Source organism: Aethalodelphis obliquidens, unplaced genomic scaffold, assembly GCF_003676395.1.
Source record: "Aethalodelphis obliquidens isolate GAN/ISIS:26980383/991018 unplaced genomic scaffold, ASM367639v1 scaffold12, whole genome shotgun sequence".
In the NCBI taxonomy this organism is placed as follows: Eukaryota; Metazoa; Chordata; class Mammalia; order Artiodactyla; family Delphinidae; genus Aethalodelphis; species Aethalodelphis obliquidens.
Genome location: NW_020837956.1, coordinates 23,242,860 through 23,264,404, shown reverse-complemented (window position 1 = coordinate 23,264,404; position 21,545 = coordinate 23,242,860). Strand labels below are relative to the sequence as shown.

The following is a 21,545-nucleotide window of genomic DNA, read 5'->3' as shown; positions in this document are numbered from 1 at the left end:
AGCCTGCTCTCTGGTGCGCAGGGATGCCTGGTGATATCTGCTGTTGGCTGCTGCAGCTGTGAGGGCCCATGGGAAGGGGAAAGAGAAGCAGCTGGTGTGACAAGCAGGGGAGCCACCCATCTGGGGGGCTGGGAGGGAGAGGCAGAGATCCAGGGCTCCAGGGCTCACCCTCAGTGTTGTCCATCTCCTCCTTCTCCTCCAAATCAATTCCTGAGGCCTCTTGCTGTTGAAGTTGCTGCCAAAAGATGAGGTAAGGAGGAGGGAAGGTGGGTTTCCTAGGGAGGTGTTTGTTGAACCCACACTGTGGTGTCAGACCAGGCTTAAATGCTTAGAGGCAGAAACTCTTTTCCATTGGGTTTCAAACCCATGATGTGCTTAAGCGGGTTAAAAAAAAGTTTATGATGTGTACAATGTGACTTAACTGTACTTAGGGGTTATGATTCTTTAATTGTGTATGATTGAAAAATATGTGCTCTTTAATGTTGCTTCTTAGTGGTATTATTATTTTAATGTAGAAAAGTATAACTGAATAAGAAAATGTGCCTTATTTTCTTCAGTCAGTACACACTGGACACTAAATCATTGTTTCATCCAAGGTGTCACCGCCACCTGGTGACAGCCTGTGCAAATTACAGGAATAGACTCGAGACAATGGGCAGCCTCTTGGAGCTCCAGGCTGGCCAACTTGAATCGAGGAGGTGTTGGTGGGAGAAGATACTACTAGGTGTCCCCCAGTTATCTGCTCTCCTCCTCTCTAAAAGTTTTTGGCACACAGCTACCTAGCTAAAGATTACATTTCCCAGCCCCCCTTGCAGCTAAGTGTGGCTATGGGACTAGATTCTAGCCAGTGTGAACTGAAGTGATATGTGCAGCTTCTAGGCTGGGCCCTTAAAAGGAAAGGAGTATGTGTCCCCTTCTTCTCTTTACCCTTCCCGTGGACTAGTATTAGGACGTGACGGCAAGCCATCTCTAACCACGCAGATGCCAGTAACAAGATGGCAGTGTCTTGGTCCCTGACCCCACTGAATCACCATACCAACCTTCTTCTTGTTCCCATCAATCTAACTTGCTACAGCAGTTTAACCTGTGCTCTAACATGGATAGTAAACATCACACACAACTCAGGTCATAGAAAGGGCCCCCTGCCCAGGCCAAGGCGTCACCTCTTTCATGGTATCGATGGAGGCAAAGTACTTGGACCACCAGTCCAGCATGCTCTCGTCAGGCTCCTCCTCCTCTGGTTCTTCCGAGCTGCCCTTCTTCTTCTTCTTCTTCCTCTCTTTCTCCTCATCAGCCTGCAGGGTTGGCTAGGTCTAGAGTCCTGCCTACATCCCTGCACCCTGGCCATTCCCGGAGACCTGAACAATCCGGGGTTCCCCCACTCATTCCGACCATCTGCTCCAGGAAAGCCCTGGGCTCCAGGAGGCTCTGTGGGGCTACCGACATCAAGGTCAGGGCCTTGTTTTATGGAAGTGGATGTCACGGCCCAGAGAGGGTCATGACCTGCCAGCATGAGCCCCCAGCCAAGGCAGGACTGCCTCTCATGGGCCCTGCAGTCCAAACAGCTCTCTCCCTCTGCCTCTTTGGAGGGGTGAGATGGCCGGGGCATCAGGGGGTATGGGGGGGCTCGGTCCCTGATGCTGTCTTCCTTGGTCTGATACCCTATGTAGTACAGGGTCTTCTCTCCCCAGAGCCCCCCGGCTGGTCCCCACACTCACCACATCCACCTTGATGACGGCATCAGAAGCCTGCAGAAAGGAACCAAGGAGACAGGGACAGACTTAGCCACTGGGGCCGGAAGTGGTAGGTAGCGGCTGGCCAGGGAGGGTGGAGGAGAGGGAGCCCAGGCAGGGATGTTCCCTGTGTCGTGAGCGCCATGCTCACATGGCCAATTCTGGGTCTGTGGAAGGTCTGCCTCGAAGTTGTTTCCTCAGACCTTCCAGGGTGGTGGTTTGCAAACTTGGCTGCACGTGAGAATTACTGGAGGCTTTTAAAAATCATCAGTTGCAGGGCTCCACTGAGTCCAAATGAGGGTACTGGGCACCAGGAGAGTTGTAAACTCCCCAGATGACTGCAGTGGGCAGTCAGAGTCAAGAGGGGAGGCGGACACGGCATGAGGCTGGAGGTCAGTAATGTTGGCTGGATGAAGGACAAGTGCCTTAAAAAGTAAGTGGACACAAAATTACACAGCTGAAGAGGAACCTGGTGAAAAGGGCCCCACCAGAGTCCAGGGCCTGTGGGACGATGGGGCAGCTCAGGTCTGTGCCGTCCTCTTGGTTCACTGATGGCCTGAAACCAGGGGGCTTCCCCACCCCAGCCCTGCCTCCAGGAGGAACAGGCTTCTCAGGGAGGAGCTCAGGAAGCTGGAAGCCGAGGGGGGTGTGGCATCTCCAGGTGTAGCCCCAGAGCCCCTGGCAGTGCCATCCCAGGCCTGCAGGCCAGGCCCCGGGCCTCGACTCCTCCCCTTTTCCATGAGCCATGCCCCGTGCTAACTCAGCCTGCTGGCTGGGACTCTATGGGGACCAGGATGATGAGGTAAGGAAGGATCCTTTCAGACCGGACTCAGATCTCAGAGGCTAGGAGACGCCCCTGTGCTGTGTGACGCACATGCAGTCAGGAACGGGATTTGGAGAATGTGGTGGGAAGGAAGCCTGCTTCCCGCCCCTCTGTCCTGTCTGGATTCAGGATGGCTTGCTCCAGGCCAGCCTCCATCCCGCCGTCCCCTGCTGACGCCATGTCCGCATCCAAACACCGAGGTGACAGGTCTCCCTCTGGCAGACAAAGAGCCCCGGTCCCAAAGCCAGGAGGAATAACGAGCTTCCACCTGGAAATCCTGCCCCAACCCACACCTTGGGAGAGTTGTTTGTAAATGGCTGGGAAGGAAAACCGGGGACCCTCTGGAAAGAACACTGGTGTTTGCGCAAGGAATCCATTGCCTATGGTGTCGTTTGTTGAAATAAAAATAATTGCAGGCTATCACTTCACATGGTTACTGCTCTCTCTGTCTCTCATACGTGTGTACCACGTGTTCATGCACATGTGCACACACACGCGCAGAATTGAGAGTCTCGCCTTCCAGGACAGTATAGGATGGGGCTGTGCGTACGTGCAGTCAGGGTTAGCCCTGGCCCATCGCACGCCAAAGGAGGAGTGACTTAATGTGTCGTCTTGTGTGCGGGGTGGCCCGGCTCTGGGAAAGTGTCACCCGCAGTTGCACGTCCCCAGCCAGCGTGGGGCTGACCCCAGGCGCCTTACCGCATCCAGCTTCACCACGGTCTCCAGCTTCTTGACAGGCACCTCCGGCTCCATGTTCACCACGACCTCCCCTGTGGGGTGAGAAGAGGGGCCCCCACTGTACAGCACACGGCGGCCCTGGAGGAGCCCGCCTGGACAGAGAGATGGACAGACAGACGAGGAGGAGCAGGCGGAACCGTGAGAGTCAGGGGTGCTTGGAAGGGCCAGAGGCCTAAAGCTGATTCTAGAGCCTTCCAGGGGAGAGGGAGGAGGTGAGCCAGAGAGGAGGGTGAGGTGTGCTGGGTGACACAGTGGAGGCCGGGGGGCGGGGGATTCGGGGGGTTGGGATGGGGGGGTCCTGGGTCTTCTCCAGGAACCGGCTGAGGAGGCCATCTGCCCTCAGGCCCTCTAAGGACTCCTGGGCTCTGGCCTTTCTGGCACTAGAGCTTGGGGCCACCCTGGGCAGCCTTCCTTGGCCCCCAGGGCGGGACCTCCCTCCTGGCCTCCCCGGCCCACTTAGAGATGGCCCCAGGAGGAAACCAGGTGGGCTGCCCTGTGAGCCGGAGGCCCTGCGCTGGGCCTCAGGAGCGCCATACCCGAGGCGTTCCAGGTGGGGGCCGAGTGGTCCGGGGGCCGGTAGATGAAGCGCCGCAGGGAGCTGACGGTGTGGGAGCCGACCAGGGTGTAGCGGCCGAAGGCCCGGCAGTCCACCACGCGGATGTTCAAGGGCGGGTGCAGGAGCTCGTTCTCCGGGAGGTCCTGGGGGTGGGGCAGGGACTCTGAGCTCAGAGAAGGGGCAGAGGCACCCAGCTCTGCCCAGGCAGGTCCCGGCCCACACTCACCACTTCAAAGCACTTGACGAGGGTGCTGAAGTTGGGGTTCTTCTTGTAATTGTGGATCAGGGACGACTGCACCCCCTTCCCCGCGCACTCGATGTCTACCCGCGGCCGGTCCACCTGGGCCAGGTTCACCCGTTTCAGGTCCCGCAGACCCCAGAACAGCACCTGCGTGGGGGGGCGGTGGGGGGAGAGGACAGCCCCTCAGTAAAGGGCATCAGCTGCGGGCAGGCAGGGCCACCCGAGGAGGAACCGGGTTGTGGGTGGACCGTGCATCAGGAGGGGCAGGGCTGGGAGAGCCGAGGAGGGGCGGGTGTCCTGAAGGCGCTGTGGGGTGAGGGTGGGTGTTGGGGGCAGATGGGAGGGCCGGGAAGGGTCCTGGACTGTGGCAGTGTGACTCAGTGCGAAAGCGGCAGGCGCCGGACGGTCGCGAGCCTGGGTCTGCTACTGGCCCCTGGGTGTGACCTTGGGCCAGTCACTTCTCCTCCTGGGCCTTCAGTGTCCTTATTTGAAAACCGGAGCATGACCTGAGGTTGCTGAAGACCCCTGGAGTTTGATGCCAACAGTGTAATGCATGCCTATGACCCTCATGGAGAGAGAGTGAGGCGGGCCAGGGAGCAGAGCACAGCAGGGCCTGTTCAGGGCAGGGCTGGGAGGGGCCAGATGGAGTCCTCCCACACCTCTATCCGGTACTTGCTGAGCACGGGCCGGATGCCCATAGGCACAGGCATGATGGGGCCTCGGTCCATGTCCACTGGGCCATTGATGGGCGGCAGGTCGGCCTTCCCTGCTGGTCCAATCTGGGGAGTGGGGGACATAGTGTCACACCCTGGGGAGCCCGGGGAGAGGGCTCTCTCTCCCCATGAGTTATCTGGTATGTGATCTGGGGAGACAGGGAAGGCTGAACAGCCCAGGTCCCCAAGAACCACACCCCCAGCCCCCTGGCCTCACAGCAGGATGGGGAGGAGAAAGGCCCCTGGCCCAGCCCCCTCTTTCCAGCAGCCCCACCTGCAGCAGCTCGAAGGCGGCCAGCAGGTCCCCGGCCGTGGCGTTGCCGCGGTAGATCTGGTAGTACTCGAGCTGGGGCGGGAAGCGCGGCGGGCAGTATGCCTCGTCGGCCATCTTCACCAGGGGCTTGGCAAAGGTCCGGCCTATGAAGTCGGTTTTGCCCTGATGCGACAAACAGCCAGGGTGGCCTCTTGGTGCTTGAACTGACCAAATGTGTTCACACCTGGGGTCTCATTCAGTCCTCACCACAGCCCCATGTAGTTGCAGGTGTGATCACCCCATTTTACAGATGGGGGAAACCAAGTCTCGGGCTAGCTCCAGGCCATGCTGGCAATGAATGGCAGATGCAGGACTCAGGACTACCTCTAGTCCAGAGCTCACTCAGGGCACCCCAGTAGCTGAGGCGGCTTGTAGGAAGTGGCTCCCCAGCTCTGGAGGGGTCACCCTAATCCTCCACTCCCTTACTCCAGAGCTCCCATGGAGAGCTATGAGGCTGTTACTGACTGTGGTAGGTGTGGGCAGGGCTGGGGGGCCCTCAAATGGGGGAAGGCTGGGGACAGCAGGCTTTCGGGGCACATCTGGGTCTGAGCTTAGTCTGTCTGTGCCGGGAGGTGGGACGCCCTGGCCTGTCTCCTCCCTGAGGCCCCAGAGGCCCACAGCATCGGGAAGGGGTCAGGCTGCAGTGACAGGGCAGGAGACACCCGGGGTCTCCTGGAGGGGCTGGTCAGCAGCCCAGACTCCCAGCTTCCCCGGCAAGCACCCTGGCCAAGGGGCTCTGGGGGTGGGCTGTGGAGGTGACCGCTAACGCAGGTGGAGTGCGGGGGAGGAGGCGTGGTCCCTGGTGCCAGAGCCCACCCATACCATGCTGTCCTGGTCGTAGATTTCGATGACAATGATGGGGGGGTCGTCCCGCAACTCATGAGCTTCGCCATAGAGCTCCAGGTTGTCGAACACCAGCATCTGGTCCCAGGTGGGGCACAGGGTCTCATTCAGCACCTGCAGCATGGAGGCAGGGCACAGGTAAGCGATGGTGGATGGGCAACACCCGAAGAGGAGTCACCCCCAGTCACTGTGGTTTCAAGGGGACGCGGGAGCACGAGCGCCATGTCCCCTGACTCTTCTGGGAATCTTAAAATGAAGGCTGATGTGAGGTCTGCTCCTGACCCTCTCTCCCAGCCCCCCGCCAATGTCTTCCCTGTCTTCTGTGTGGCCTGGGCCTGCAGTTATCTGCCAGGCTTCCCCCTAAGGATCTGGGGTACTGGCTGGTCTGTTTCTCCAGGTCCCAGAGGCTCCCAGCCCCCCTCCAGTGCTCTCAAAGCCAGAGCTGCGCCCTCTTCCCCGGGGCCCTCACCTCTGTGCACTGACTCTGGTTGATGAAGAAGACACGGGCGAAGGGGTCCGAGAGACCGCTGCTGTCGGCGGCAAAGAGGCTGCGCGCCTGGTACATGTGGGCGCGGAGCTGGAAGGCCTGCTTCTCTGTGGGGGGAGCAGGCTGAGGCTCAGGGAACAGGCCACCCGCCGGTGCCCTCCCGCCCGGGCCCGGGAGCCCTCGCTCACTGGTGTAGACCAGGCTGATGGGTGGGACGGCGTGCAGGCCCGCGCCCTGGGCCGCCTTGACCTCCTCGAAGCCACAGGGCAGGCCGCACAGAAAGTCCTTGCGCTGCTTGCTGAGGCCCAGCCACAGGTAGAGCTCCAGCTTGGCCTGCACCGTCCAGCCGGCCGAGCCGAAGCCCCGCTTCCCTGGCAGCTGGCGGGGGGGCACAGGGTCAGCTGCCGGAGCCCACGGGGTGAGGAAGGGGCAGGAGGCTGGAGGAGGCTATGGGCAGGGGGGCCCTGCCCTCCGCAGTCGTCCCGCTGGGCTGTGTGGTGCAGAACACAGGGCAGAAGGGCACGGGCAGGGGGGGACCCCCCACCCCTTTCCTATTCTCTCCAGCTCTTCTCTGAGCACCCCGTCAGCTCAGGCCAGCCGGACCCAGGGGTGGGGGTGCTGCTCCCTCCAAGGGGAGGTTGACCCCTTGAAAAAGCACAGACCCCAGCCCCTCCGCCCCCAGTCTTGCTCCCCTTCCGGCACCTTGAGGAAGAGCGTCTTGACCTTGGCGCAGTCCTTGCCCAGCTCGTCCTCCACGATGGAGAAGAGCAGGTCCTTGGAGGGCACCCGGGCGTAGGCGATGCGCTTGTTGTTGCTCATCATCCAGATGAAGACGTCGGGGATGCTGTGCTGAGGCTGGGGTGGGGGCGGGGTGGGCGCCCAGTAAGGGAGAGGCCCTGCCTCTTGGTCAGGCCTGAGCCCACAGAGGAAAGGACCCTGGCGCTGGGTCCTACTTCTCCTCCCACCGATCCAGCGGGAAGAACACGGGACGGGGTGAAAGGCTTGGTCTCTCCTGTCCCCCAACGGCTGTCAGAGCAGGAGGGGCCTCCTGGATGGTCTGGCCCAGCCCCTCCCGGGCAGCCCCCTTCCACCACCTCGGATCACTCTGGTTTGGGGCTGGCAGGGGGCGCACCTCGTCTGCCAGGAAGCGCAGCTTGTGCAGGAAGTTCTGGCACAGCCTCAGCTTGTCCCGCACTGTGTGCCGCTTCACCTGTGCCCGCAGGGTCTTGGCCTGCTGCCCCATGCTCTCCTGCCGGGGTCGGGGGTGTAAGTGGGGCTCAGGTCATGACACACGATGGAGGGTCTGGCCCTGGGGGCTGTGACCTCAGAGACAGATGTCCCCCACCTCGGGTTCCCTTTTCACCTCCAGACCCTCCCTCCGTCCCCGGTGTGGTCCAACCGCATCCTCACCAGCTCCCGCATGCAGGATTTGAGGCGCTCCCGGTCCAGCCTAGTGCAGGACCAGTGGCCCTGGTCCTTGTCCGCGAGGGAGAGGAAACGGCTGGGAGGAGAAGAAGCAGGGCTTAGCAGAGCCCACCCGCCAGCAGGAGGTGTGCAGATGCCTCCTTCTCTGCAAACCCCCCACTTCTGACCCCCCATTGGCAGCCCTGCCACTTACTGGCAGCCACAGCTCAGCTCCTCCAGGACGCCCCGCAGTCGACGCTCAGGGTAGGACTTTTCCGTTTTGATCATCTCCTGCACATCATTCAGGCCTTCTTCCTGTGAACCAGGAGTGTGAGCCACAGCCCCCTCAGCCTCCCCAAATGTCTCCCCCATTCATCAGGGGGATGAGGGGCTAGCGCCCTAGGACCTCCCACGAGCGCCATCTCTGGACTGTCTCGCCATCACAAGGAAACACAAATTTTCCACGTTCTGTTTTCAGAACCTGAAGGAAGAAGCCACCTCTGGGCCATGAGTCTGTGGTCCTGGTGGACCCACAGGGGTCGGACAGAACTCAGGGCTAGATGCAGGGGGTGGGGGAGTGCAGGCCAGAGACAGAGGGGTTGGCCAGTCACCTCCAGGGAAACCCGGGGCTGGATAGGCCAGGGTTCCCAGACTCCACTCCGGGCAGCCCTCAGGCTCTCCACCGCTCTTGGGACTGGGGCGGGGACAGGAACACAGGTTCTACTGGGGCCATTCTGCAGTTCCTCCCCCAACCCCACGGCATGCTGCCAGGCAGACAGGACTTGTGTGTTGCAGGGGAGGTGTCCAAGCTGGGCGAGGCCCTCTGAAGCATACGCCCTCCGCCTTTCCCCTCCCCGCCGTGGCCTGGCCCTGACCAGCTTGTCTGCGATGTGGTCTATGATGTTGGCATTGTAGAGGCGGCGGCGCTGGTCCGGCCACCAGCTCTTGATGTAGATGCAGGGCTTGCGCTCCAAGTAGGGCAGATAGAAGTAGTTCCTGGGGTGGGAGCAGGCGGGAGGTTGAGGACTGGGCACCCGGGCAGGTGGGGGTGGGGCGGGGCCAGGCCGTGAGAGGACGGGAGGCAGCAGGCAGGGCTCCCAGGACCCTCTGTCCTGGCCGGCTCACCTGTCGGTGATCTGGGGCCGCATGGGTGGGCTGGAGGAGACTGAGGCCAGGTCCCCACCGTCCTCAGTCTCGTCATCACTCGACTTCTGGATCAGATCCACTTCCTCCTCGTCCCCAGGCTCCTTCTGAGGCCGAGGCCGAGGCCGCTGGGGCCGAGACAGGCCATCGACTTCGTTCCCATAGTTGCCTGGAGGCAGAAGGGGGCACCCGAGGGCCTAGAGTCCTTTTCCCACCAGGCCCCACCCTGCCCTCCAGTCCAGGGGTCTGTGGGAGGGAAGGGGGAGAGTCAGGGAATGGGGCTGGTGCTCACAGGTCTGTACCAGCTCAGACACGATAGAACACTCGCCAGAGGAAGGGGCCGTGTCCTGCACTCCTGCAGAGGTCTCGCTAGGAGCCCTGATGACCACTGAGCTCAAGGTCCAGCCCAGGACGCGGCCCGTATTCCCACTCTCTCCTCTCCAGTCCCATGAGGGCCTCGCTCCCTTCTGCAGGGAGGGCTTCTTCCCTCCTCGTGTCCCTAACGCAGCCTAGCCCTTAGGTGGAGCTGAGGCCGACCCTGTGGGGCGTGTGTCCTCAGGTGCAGTCGCTGTATGTGGTGTGGGTGCCTGAGGACACGTGAGGGAAGTGGTCAAAGTTCCCCACCACCCCCAGGCTGTGGAGCAGGGCTTGGCAGCCCCCAGCCCTGCGAGCCCAGCTCTCACCTATGGTGACCTCAAAGGTGATGGGCTTGTCTCCATTTTTCCGGTCGATCATTGAGGCCTCCAGCAGGGCTCCAAATAGAAAGAATTCTTCCATTTTCCCCACGCAGCTCTGTGAAGAAGGTGGTTCAAACCCTCCGGAAAGCTTAACGGTGTGGGGGGTTGGGTCTGGGGCCAGGCCTCCTCCTACGTCTTACAGACAGGCCCTTGGGGCTAACCCAGCTGTGGAGCTACGAGCCCCTACACTGAAGGCCCAATTCCTTCGGCCCTCCAGCCTGTCCCCAGAGGAAGGGCTGCTATGTTCAGCACAAGGACAGCCACGGCCAGGAACAAGGCAGAGACAAGGCTCCACCTTGGGGCCTCCGGGGAGAGCACAGGCACAGGCAGTGGGAGGGGACAGAGTTCCTCCTGCTTTCTGGGGAGGGCGGCCCCATCCTGGGGTCTGGCCCCCTGAGGCAGGCAGGAGGGACACTGGCAGAGGCCAGGCACAGGCTGCCGTGGTGGGAAGGGGGTTGAGCGGGGGGCTCTGGAGGACAGCACAGTGCCCTGGGGCCTCACCTCGGAGACGGGTGTGGCCGGTTCCACCTGCACCTCCGTGGAGCTGGTGAGCTCAGGGTTGGAAGTGTCCAGGATCTCCACCGCCAGGCCCAGCATGAGGCGGGCGCGGAAGGACACGCCCTCCCCCAGGCCCTCATTCAGGTCCTGGTGCTCGTCCAGCAGCGTGTAGTTGCGCGTGGAGCCATACATGTTCACCCAGGCGGGGCCCAGCGTGGGCAGGAAGCCTGCGGGCGGGGGGCAGAGGGCCGAGGGGCTCACTCGGGTGGGGGGACCTGTTTGGGGGCTCCTGGCCTGTACCTCCTGGTTGCTGAGCTGAGGACCTCGTGTCTCGCTCGGGGAAATGTCTGAGGCAGCAGAGGGCCTGCGGGCAGCGAGGCTCACAGGGGCTGTGGGGAGAGCAGTGTCTGCTGCGTGGGGCTGGCTGTGGGGTGACCTTGTCACTTGCATGGGACACTTTTGTGTGTCTGCTTATTCTCTGCGGGAGCCTGAGCTGGCCGTGCCTCTCCACATACACACATGTCCATTTCTGTGGAGCAAAATCATGCCCCCTGCTTCCTGGAGCCTGTTGCAGGGGACATCTGTGATCTACTTGAAGGACAGATGCCAGCACCTCCCCAGCTCCTCAGCAAGGCCTTTGCCGTCTGTGCGTGCCACGAGGGTCTCACCTGCTTCTGCAGACCCCTCCCCTCCTCTCTGAAGGCCCTTACTCTCCGCCTGTGCCTGTTAAAAGCTCTTCCTCCACCAAGTACCTCCATTTCCTAGTCCCAACTATTTTTCTCCCATTAGGATTTGTTATGTCTCGTGTGTAGCACGGATTCAATTCTGCCTTAAGAGTTTTGTTTGGTTTCTGTTCTGCCTAGTTTATAAAAAACATTATAGCATTTAAAAAACTGAGATATTCTTCCTATAACGTAAAATTCACCATTTTAAAGTATGCATTTCGGCGGTTTTCGTGCATTCACTATGTTATGCCACCATCCAGGACATTTCCATCCTCCTCAGAGGAAACCCGTACCTTTCAGTGGCTCGTCCCAGCTCCCCTCCCCCCAGCTCCTGGCAGCCACTCGTCTACTTCCTGTTTCTATGCATTTGCCTACTCCGGACATTCCATACAAATGGAATCATGCAATCTGTAGTCTTTTGTGTCTTCTGTCTCAGGTTTTGAGCATTTGGTAGCACACCCGGCTCCCTCATCCCCAGGGGAGCACCGTGAAGACCGGACGGATTCCTCCTTGTTCTGTATCCCTGGTACTCAGCTCAGTGCTCTGGTCCTACAAGTCTGTAGATAGGTACTATGACAGCAGTACACGCATATATGTACTACATATGTATATATACACATGTATATAATTACTATTATTTTCATTTTACAGATGGGAAAACAGGCATGAAGGTCACGCAGCTTCTAACTGTCAGAGCTGGGGTTCAAATCCAGGCAGCCTGGCTCAGGAGGGCCCAGGCACCTCTGTGCAGACGTGAACCATGAGTGTCCACCCTTCCCTGGAGGCGGGGGCTGTTGGCAATGCCCTGACCATGCCTGGCACCTTTCAGGCAGGGGTGCGGGATGGTGGTGGTGTATGGGGGGTTCTCATTTATGCTACCCCTTTAGCCCCACGTCCCACCCCCGGTCTCCTGCTGCTGACCTTTGTCTCCGTCGTTGGAAATCTTGCGCAGGTCAATGAAGTGGGTGCCGATGGCCACGTCGTTGACCTTGTCTGAGTCCCGGATCTGTACCTTCATGCGCTTGCAGAGCGGGGGGAACAGGTCTGTAAAGACCACCTGCTCATTCCACAGTGGCTCATAGCTGCTTTTCTGCACTGAAGTCTTGCCCTGGTGGGAGGGAGCGAGGGTTAGGGCTTGTGTACGTGCATGAGTGTGCATGTGTGTCTGTGTGTGAGTGTGTATATGTGTGTTACGTGGGGGCATGTGCTGTGTGTGTGTGTACTTACCTCCTCACCCTTCCCCACCCCAGCCTCTCTGGCTCTTCTCCCTCTCAGTGCCCCCCTCCTCTCAGCTCTTGGTGACCTGGGGGCAGTGAGGAATCCCTACGGCCCAGTCTGGCCTCGCCCCCCCCAGCCCCTCTGAGCTAGAGCTCCCCTCATCTCTCTCTCCTCACTTCTAGAGGTGACTCACCAAGGTGATCAAAGGCCAGTCTCGTGGCTTCTGATTTTGCCTCACATCCGTCCCCAGGACCTCACACCCAACCCCTTGCACCTCTGGTGCCTGTCACCCCAAGCCCCAGCCTCCTGCACCCCAATACCTTCTGGCCGGCAAAGAAGACTTGCACGTAGGGGTCGACCAGGTCCTTGTTCTCACCGATGAAAGCCTTCTTCATGTTGGCCATGAGGCTCGTGTTCATGCGGGGCAGCCCCTCTGCTCGGTAAATCTTCACGTAGAACCGGGCCCACTGGCGCTCGGAGGGCACGCCCTCGGGGAGCAGCAAGTTCCTGCCGGCACATACAGCCAGGGCTGCGGTAGCCAGCCCCGGGCACCCCGCCTCCTGCCTCAGCATCTACATACCCCTGGGGGCCGGGACAACAGGTGAAGGACGGCTGAGAAGGCCCACACTAGGACTAAGAACACTGGAGTTCAGGGCACCTGCTGTCTTGTGATCCTGGGCAAATCTCCCCATCTCTCTAAGCCTCAGTTTACTCACCTTTAAGATGGGCATAATATGATATTCCCTCTCAGAATATGATAAGGCTCAAATAGGTTAAAACATATGAGTACTTTGTAAACGGTAGCATGGGAGACCACTCTTAATAATATTATCCAGTTTTCTCAGCTGTGTGTCACATCTTTCGTCTCCTATACAAAAACCTCACAACTGGCCCCCACTCTCCCTCCCTGGCCCATGGAAGGCATGATTCATTGGATCCTGCACTTTTCCTCACTGAATCCAGATGAGGTCCCAGAATATTTCTCAACAACCACTGTCAGCTGCCTGGAATTGGTACAGGAAATAAAATCTCTTTGCTCTCCTGCGTGTAGACTCAAGACCCAGCAGCTCTGGGACTTTGCTTTTTTTTTTCCAAGTTTCTCACAGTCAGAAGCCTGGATGTCAAATGACTGTCACTCGTGACTGTCCTCTGTGAACCCCTGCCTGCCCTTCCTCAGTCCTTTCTGCCCCATGAGGAGAGTCCCCGGACACCGAGGCTGGCCTGGCCTCAGTCCTTCCAGGGAGAGATGGGCCATCTGGGCATAGGGGTAGGGAGATGGAGGGTGAGATCTCTGGGCAAAGTCCACCCTGGGGGTTCCCTTGGTGTTCCAGGAAGGTCTGGGCCGGGTCTCCAGGGGCTGGGGGAGGATGGGAGCCTCACCCCTCAATGTCTTCCTCTTCCGTCTCGTTGGCCTTGTGGGGCGTCTTGATGTTGTCCCCCTTGCCCACCACGGCGATGTCACACTTCACGTAGCCCTTCAGCCCCGCGGAGATGTCATCGGGGTCCGACAGGATGGCCCACTTGTGGTGGAACTGGTGCTCTGCAGTGGCGAGGAGAAGGGGCTGCACCTGCTGGCCTACCCAGGGCGGCACCTGTCCTCGGGGCAGGCCTCGGAGCCCAGGTCACCAGGTCTTGGGGCCCTGGGGCCACAGCTCTGCCTGCCTCTCGGCCAGGGAGACAGAGGTCCCCGAGCAAGGGTGGCCGAGGCAAGGCCCCGCCCCTGGTCATGCACCCAGGCGTGTGGCATGGCTTCAAACAGAGGAGCCTCCTAACTGGTTTCTCTGCCTGCAGCCCTCCTGCCCCCAACCCATGCAGTCAACCACCATGCAGCTGCCAGACAGAGCCCTCAAAGAGGCCCTCCCTCTCTCACTCCCCATTTCAAACCCACTTGAGGTTCGCCAGTACTTGGGGGAAAGACCACAGACCTCAGCATCCCCTGTGGGGTCTCCTGATACAGCTCTCTGCAGCTCGCAATGTTCACCCTCCGCCCGCCAACCCCCCCCCCCCACCCCGTGCTCCTGCAAGCAAAGCTGTTTACCCCTCTCTGAATAATTCATATTGCTCTTTCATACCCCCATGTCTTTGTGGCTGCTGTTCTTTGAGCTTGGAATGCCCCCATCCCTTCTGCCCCCTACCCCAACCCTCCACCTCCCTATTCACACTTCTAATCATTTTGTTCATGTGTCTCCTCTTCCATGCAGCCTTCCCTGACTTCCTCAGAAGAGCTGATCCTGGCCCCTTTCCATATGTACATCTCTTATCTCACTGTCACTGTGATTATCTACTTATTGTCTGTCTCCAATTTCAGACTGAAAGCCTCCTAGAGACAGACACTGGTAGTGTCACCCCAATACTCCCAGGAATTAAGACGGTGTGGAGGAAAGGACAGATGTCAGGAGAGGAGCCCACTCTAGGACGGATCTGCCCCTTCAGGTTGACTTTAAAGCTGTTTGCAGGCGTAGCCTGTACGAAGGGCACATCTTCTTCCTTGATTTTGTGTGGGCACTGGAATCTCCAGGGACTCAGAAGTTTCCTCTTCCCCTCCCTCCTCTTTCAACTTCTCCTATAGTTCAGACCTGTTGCCAGCAAGCCTCTGTCTCCATTTGGTTCTGTGAGATGTGTTCAGGACTGTGTGCAGAAATCGGCCTGTTTGGGGATAGGCCAGGCCAACTGTGTCTCCGGAGAGATAGTGCCATTGCAGAGTCCGAAGAGACAGACCGGGATGGTGAGAGCGGAGTAAGCCATGTGCGTGAGGGGTCACTGGAGGCCGTCAGCTGAACTGGCGCATCTCAGGAGGAGGTGGCCATGTCCTAGGCTGCCCCAGAGCTTCAAGGGTCTTGCCAGAGTGGATGTTTGTGGGATGGATACATGAACAGATAGATAGCCAGATGGCTGGATGGGGAGATGGATAGTAGAAGACAGGTGGTAGGGTGCCTGTTTGGCCTAAAAGGTAGATGGATAGAGGGATGGATGGATGGCAGATGGATAAATGGATAGAAGGATGGATTAACGTACGGACAGGTGAGTAGGTAGATATGTGGGTGGGTGAAAGAATATATGGGTGGACAGACAGATGTGTGAATGAATGATTAGATGAACTGGGGAAATTTAGCAAGGAAAGAGAATAAGACTCAGGAGGGACATAAAATTTGTCTTCAGAGTTAAAGGCTATTTGAAGAGGGAGTGGATTCTTTCTTTCTGTTCCTTCAGAGAGAGATTGGACTGGATGTTTTTAAGGTCTCTTCGAGCTTGAATGTTCTATGATTTTGTGATTTTTATGTGTATAATCTTGGGTTTTCAGCTTAGATTTCCTGGTCTGAGTCATAGTTATAACGTGCGCCAGCCGAGTGTCTACTAGGTTGAACATAAGGAATCGCCAGTTTGTTCAACCTAATAGTTTATGGCACCTCTGAGACACAACTTCTTTTAGCCTCATTTATCTCGTCTGTAGAATGGGAAGGAATGCTGATGTCCCCCTCACTGTTTTGTGAGGGTCAAATGTGATTGTCTGGGTGAAATTGTATTGTCACTGTCAGAGGGCCTAATGGGGTCCTTACTGCACCCAAGTGGCGGGTTGACTTTAGGGACATGGGTGGGGCCCAGTGCCAGCTTGTCTGCCCGTGGTTCCCAAGCTGGCCGTGTGGTGAGTGCTGTCTGTCAGGCTGAGGCACCTCCTCTGTCTGGTCCAAGCCTCATCAGCCCTCTGGGCCAGGGCTTGGGGTTCCCTCACTAACCCCACGCGGTGGTGGCGTATGGGTTCCCCCAGAGCTGCTGAGCAGATAGCCCACGCGGCTGTTCTCAGGCAGCCTGGGTCCCTGGACGGCTGGTCAGTGAAGGTGTTTTCAGGGCACAGTATCCCTCAGAGACTGCCCCCCGCCCCCGCACTGGGTGTTGAGGACAGCGTGGCTCAGGAGGGACTCTGGAGTCACACGGCCTGACCTCACTGTAGACCAGCTGGGTGACCAGGGAAGCCCCGGCATTTCTCTGGCACCCAGGCCCCTCAGCTGTAAAAGGGGGCCATGCTGCCGACTCTGCAGGCCTCCCGTGAGCCCCGCCGACTGGGCGCAGGTGGTCACTGCGACTGTATGCAGGCTGGGCACCCCATCGCTCTTTATACCTGAAGACCGTGTGCACTCACGGCCTCACCTGAGCCCAGGGCCCGCCAGGGTGGGAGGGACTGCGTGTCCCGGAGCTGACCAGCTGTGCAGCTACTCACCCGGCTGGGAGTACACGGTCCCCACGTCCATTTTGAAGGAGCCCACCAGGGTGCCACTGCGCAGCAGGTTCTTGGAGTGAATCACCTTCCGGGCAGAACCACCAGTCAGTCACCAGTCAGGTGGATGGGGCTGAGGCTTTCCGTGGGGCGGGGAAGGGCTGACTGATAGCGGCGCCATGTCACTCTTTCTGGGGATGCGAGCTTCAGGTGAAGCAGGAGGGCGCCTGGCAGGGCAGGGGCCGCTCTCTGAGGCTTAGTATCAGCCTCTTGTGCCTCGCCTGTGCTCTGCTGGCTGCCAGGTATGCGTGAGCAGGCTGTACGCTCTACTGAAGGATCTAGCTAATGGGGCGAGAGGGGCCCACGTCCAGCCTGTGCCCCACTTGCCCGGCTGTGTGTCTGGGTGCGGGTCTGCCTTTTTATGGTTGGCCCGCCCAGAGGGGTGCCCTTTTCAAGTCTGCACAGAGGTGCAGTTTGAGCTAAGAGCCCCGCCTGCCAGGGACTGCTCCCCACTCACCGAGATCTTGATGATCTTGTCGAACATGACGTCAGGAGGGACATGGAAGTCGAAGACGAAGTACTGGAGGGGGAAGGACCCAGACTTGCTGTCACTCGGAGGGCAGGGGCTAAATGCCGGGCCCTCCCTCCTGACAGTGCCTGTCTGCACCCCGGCCATTTCCCTTGAGCCCCAAAGTTTGGATGAGCAGGCGGGGCAACCACTGGTCCCCCCTGACCCCGGGGGAGCTGGGAGCCGTGTGGTCTTGAGCAACACATCTTCTGAACCTCAGCTTCCTGAGCTGTCAGACGGGGGTCATGATGGCCCCCCTCAGAGGCTTGTTATGAGGCTTGATGAGACACATGTAAGATACTGTAAGATACGCTGTGGTTATATGGGTCCCACAGACATCACCATTAAACCACAATGCTGCCTAGAAGATGCACCCCAAGTTTGGAGGTGTTTAAATGTAAACTAAGCTGAGCCTTGGAATTTAGAACCGATGCACTTGATCTGCTATAAATGTAAGTGCTGTGGGCGCGACCTGTCCTCTCCGGCTGGGAGCTGCCACTCACAGTTGCAGTGCCCACCCATCTGTCCCGGCCTCGGTGTGCAGGCGCTGGGAGCGAGGGTGCAGACAGCGAGCAGAAGGCCCACTGTTTTGGTGAACTTGTGGGCAGGGAGATGGAAGAAAGGTTGCCGAAGAGCTTGGAGTAAATGAGAATCTGCTCCTGGCTGCTGGAGGCTCACACTAGAGCATTGTGGGTAACAGCGCCAGCTTTAGAGCCAGAAAGACTGAGCTTTCCCTGTTGCTCCAATCACCTCCCTTCCTGAGCCTCAGTTTACACCTCTGTGACGTGGGGATAACGAGCCAGGGCCGCCATGTGGGACTGCTCCGGGGCAGCATTCACGGGGTTGCTGGGAGGCGTGGTTCGGAATCTAAATGAGATGACCTGGGTCAAGCATTCAACCCAGGCATGCACACGGCCACTGCACAATAAATACCAACTGCTACGAAGCACTATGCCCAGATGATGCTGGTCACGGGGGACTGAAGCTCTGGAGAGGTGTGTGGTACAGGCATCTAGACACGCAGATGGTAACCGATGCCTTGAGGCTGGGGAGATACCCAGGGAGAGAAGGAAGGACAGTAGGAAAGAAGCAGGCCCAGAACAGGGCTCCAAGAAGCAGCAGCACTTCAGCAGTGGTCACAGGGAGTGATGCCAAGAAAGGCAGTGAGGAGAGGAGCTGGAGAGAGGGGAAGGCAGGAGAGTGGCGGGAGAGGTCCCCAGGGCAGGGGGCGGCGAGAGGATGGAAGGGCCGGGGCGGTCAAGGGAGAGGGAGAAATGGTGGATGTTGAGGTCCTTGATGTCTGGAACAGGGCAGTTTCAGGAAAGATGGGGCGCAGAAATGAGTGCAGGGATTAAGGTGAGGAAGTGGTGGTCACTAGGAGGTATGTGGGACTGAGGAAAGGCACAGCTAGGTGGATAGATAGATAGATGGATGCATGGATAGGTAGATGGATGGATAGATGATAGGCTTCTGGCTCCTGTCCTTGATCGTAATGGTTCTTCATAGTTGTGCTTAGAATATGCTAGAGTGAAAGGCCTTATAGACAAAAGGGGAGTCAAAAGAAAAGCAAAGGCAGAGTTGGTGATGTTGAGTGGACGATATAGTGGTAGATTCTTTGGGATGTAGAAAGAGAAGGATTCAAGGCAATGGGGGGAGGTGGTTGTAGGCAGAAGGAAGATGACAGTGTCTGGGACCGGACGCACCGAGGAGAGGTCTTGGCCTGGGCTGTGGACTGTCAGCTTGTTCTGGGTGGGGGGGTGATGGTTATGAGCCCCCCTTCACAGGAAGACAGGTCCAGAGCCAGGCGGGAGGGTCAAGGCCAGGCCAGGTGCCGCAGAGCTGTGTCAGCCCTAGGAGAGCGAGCTAACTAAGCTAGAACTCTGCGCTGTCTGGGGTCGTATTCCTTGTATTTCCTGAACATATTTCCCTTTTGTGATTACTTAGAAATCTAAGTGATGTTGGTCGTTCCCACCTCCCTCTATTGTGTTTAGTGGAACCAAAGGTAGGTTCCCATCAACTCAGAGAATTAGCGGGAAGCAGCACACCCCTGGGACCAGAAGAAGAAAAGGGAAAGAAAATTCTAGCTTTGGGGCTGGGAGGAATCATGGGAAGATAGTTTAGTGCACTGGTTCTCCACTGGGGCCGATTTTAACCCCCGGGAGGCATTTGACAATGTCTAGAAACCTTCTTGGTTGCTATATCTGAGTGGAGGATTGCTATCGGAGGATCGCTTGTATCTAGTGGGTAGAAGCCAGGGACGCCGCTCAGTTTCCGCCAATGCGCAGGACAGTCCCTACAACAAAGAATTACCTGGTCCAAAGTGGCCACAGTGCTGAGTTTGAGAAACTCTGGTTTAGAGGAAACAGAAATTGAATAAATCAGAGTTACTTGTGTTTGTGAAAAAGAACAAAAATATGATCAGGTGTAAATTTAAGATGATCCAAAGATGAGTGGAATAAACAGTTTTAGCGGATATAAATGTAGAGTTTGGAAAATGGAACTAGGAAGTGTGCTGTTTGCACCCGCTCTGTGGCCAGGCTTGAGCTTGGTGCAGAGCAGATGCCCAGCGGATGTCTATTTCTTCGTCTGGGTAAGTATCCATTCAGCAAAGTGTTACCAAAGCCGTCTAGGTACATGGCAGGCCCTGGGCTGGGCTACAGCAATGCAGGAGACTGGGAGCCTCCCGGGTTAGACATGAAGAACCAAATGCAACTTGGGGATGTTGTTGTCAGAGAGAGAGGAATGCCCTGACCTCTGACCTAGAGAGTGCCAGGAAGGCTACTCAGTGCAAGGACATTTGAGCTGGGCTCTGCAGGGTGAGTAGGAGTTTGCTGAGGAGCCACAGAGTGGGGAGAACAGCTCTGTTTCCTTGGGAAGGAGGAAACCATTTGAATGAAACATGAGGCATGTGGGCCTGCTGCAAGGTGAGCCCTCCCCTCAGGCAAACATGGCTTCACCACTATCAGATAACTGTGGAAGGCCATGGGGCCCTGTCTCCACATCTGTTAGGGAAAAATAGATGTTATCTAGGCCGGAGGTTTTTCCAGTCAGGGATGTGTCCTGACATAAGGTCAGAGGTGTCCAGCCCGAATTTCCTGACTCCTGGGAAGGTTGCCACGTGGGGCTGAGGGGGGTCCTGAAACAGCAGTGTCCCAGCCCTGTGGCCCTGCAGGAAACCAGCTGTGAGAATGGGGTCCATTTGTGGTCATTGAGGAGACCTCGGCCAGGCTCTGGCTTTAGCCTGGGTCCCCGTGAAGGGCAGAGCTGTGCCTGGGTTTTCCTCCTGAAGGCCCACGACTGGGGCTGCCCACAGTTTCCCAAGCGATGCCCTCCCCCAAGCAGCAGACGGCACCCTCAGCCCTCACCACCCCCAGGATGGACACCGAAACACAGGATGCAGGTGCCTCGTTTGGCCAGGGTGCCAGCTGACTTCTGGCTTAGCCTGATGTGTGCTCAGGCATCTGAGGGGCATCCTTCCCCAGAGCTGATTAAGATGGGTCCCTCCCTGGAGCCCAGAGTCACGATGCTGTGTCTGGGGTGACCGTCCAAGGTGGCAGACAGAGCGCTGGGCAGAGGCAGGGCAGTCTGGGCCCTGCTCTGTCTACAGTACTCTCTGTGATCTTGGCCCTTTTCATATTGTGGCCTCAGTCTCCTCCTCTGTAAGATGGAAAGATTGAACTAGGTCTCTGAGGTCCTTTAACTTCGATGTGGCCTCAAACAGCTGCAACGAACAGCAGTGGGTACTGGGCCTTTTACCCCTCATTCCCCAAGCATCACGGCCAGTGGTCTGGAAGGACCCCGAAGAGGTTCAGGTGCCCATGATGGCAGCTGAGCAGGGAGCGTGCGCACACAGAACCCGACTCTGGCACATAGCACCCGGGCCAGGTCTTTCTCCAGGAGCTTCAATGTCCCTTGGGTAAGATGGGATTGATGGTGACAACTTCTGACAGTGTGAGAGTCAGAAGAGATGACGCACCAAAAATGTTTACGAGAGTGCCCGCCACCATGCAGCAGGTGCTCGTTAACGGTGCCAGTGCCACCACGGGCTGGGGCTGGAAGGAGGCGGCCCCGCCCCGGGGCTCTGGCCTGGGAAACATCTGGGACCAGGCCTCAGGGGGTGTGCAGTTCACTCACAGGCGCTGCTGGGAGCAGCACAGGAGGACCTGGGGTGCTATTCCTTTCACAGGGTGGCCCCTGGCCAGACCTGTGTCTGGCTGGGATCTGGACTGGGGCTTCAGAGGGGGCAGCACTGCACGTCAGCAGGCCGCGGGTTGTAATGGGCGGGCCAAGGTCACGCCGGCTGGTGGCCCTCTGTGCCCCTTGACTCCCAGCTTCTCCTGCTGGGCCCCATGGGGCCAGGGCCCAGCCTCTGCCATGGTTCGGAGGCCCCTTCCCCACCTGGGGCCCCGGGCGCTGACCTCGTTGTAGTAGGGGCAGTTAGTGGACTCCTTCATGGAGGTGTACTTCTTGTCGTCGCCCACCTCCACGCACACCACGGGGTCCACGTTCAAGCCCACCAGCTGCCGGGCCTCGATCACCGTGATGCTGACCTGCGGGCGGGCAAGAGGGGGACCGAGAAGGAAAGCGGGTGA

General features: G+C 58.4%; 1 protein-coding gene across 2 annotated transcripts in view; it reads right to left on the bottom strand.

Moving 5' to 3' along the window:
• OTOF (otoferlin) overlaps window positions 1-21,545 on the bottom strand; it is a 91,007-nt gene that overhangs the window by 9,453 nt on the left and 60,009 nt on the right. Inside the window, exons 9-33 of one of the 2 annotated variants that reach the window (XM_027113631.1) lie at window positions 21,372-21,503; window positions 16,903-16,965; window positions 16,389-16,473; window positions 13,553-13,712; window positions 12,493-12,679; window positions 11,876-12,062; window positions 10,233-10,456; window positions 9,678-9,786; window positions 8,977-9,163; window positions 8,727-8,847; window positions 8,066-8,166; window positions 7,858-7,948; window positions 7,580-7,696; window positions 7,150-7,302; window positions 6,636-6,825; window positions 6,430-6,554; window positions 5,940-6,074; window positions 5,079-5,240; window positions 4,751-4,870; window positions 4,077-4,238; window positions 3,831-3,993; window positions 3,256-3,386; window positions 1,719-1,748; window positions 1,164-1,295; window positions 169-235 (exon numbers count right to left, since the gene is read on the bottom strand). In XM_027113631.1, coding sequence (XP_026969432.1) covers window positions 169-235; window positions 1,164-1,295; window positions 1,719-1,748; window positions 3,256-3,386; window positions 3,831-3,993; window positions 4,077-4,238; window positions 4,751-4,870; window positions 5,079-5,240; window positions 5,940-6,074; window positions 6,430-6,554; window positions 6,636-6,825; window positions 7,150-7,302; window positions 7,580-7,696; window positions 7,858-7,948; window positions 8,066-8,166; window positions 8,727-8,847; window positions 8,977-9,163; window positions 9,678-9,786; window positions 10,233-10,456; window positions 11,876-12,062; window positions 12,493-12,679; window positions 13,553-13,712; window positions 16,389-16,473; window positions 16,903-16,965; window positions 21,372-21,503 — 3,334 coding nt within the window. The remainder of the gene's footprint in view (window positions 1-168; window positions 236-1,163; window positions 1,296-1,718; window positions 1,749-3,255; window positions 3,387-3,830; window positions 3,994-4,076; window positions 4,239-4,750; window positions 4,871-5,078; window positions 5,241-5,939; window positions 6,075-6,429; window positions 6,555-6,635; window positions 6,826-7,149; window positions 7,303-7,579; window positions 7,697-7,857; window positions 7,949-8,065; window positions 8,167-8,726; window positions 8,848-8,976; window positions 9,164-9,677; window positions 9,787-10,232; window positions 10,457-11,875; window positions 12,063-12,492; window positions 12,680-13,552; window positions 13,713-16,388; window positions 16,474-16,902; window positions 16,966-21,371; window positions 21,504-21,545) is intronic. The other variant, XM_027113632.1, reaches the window with a different exon arrangement.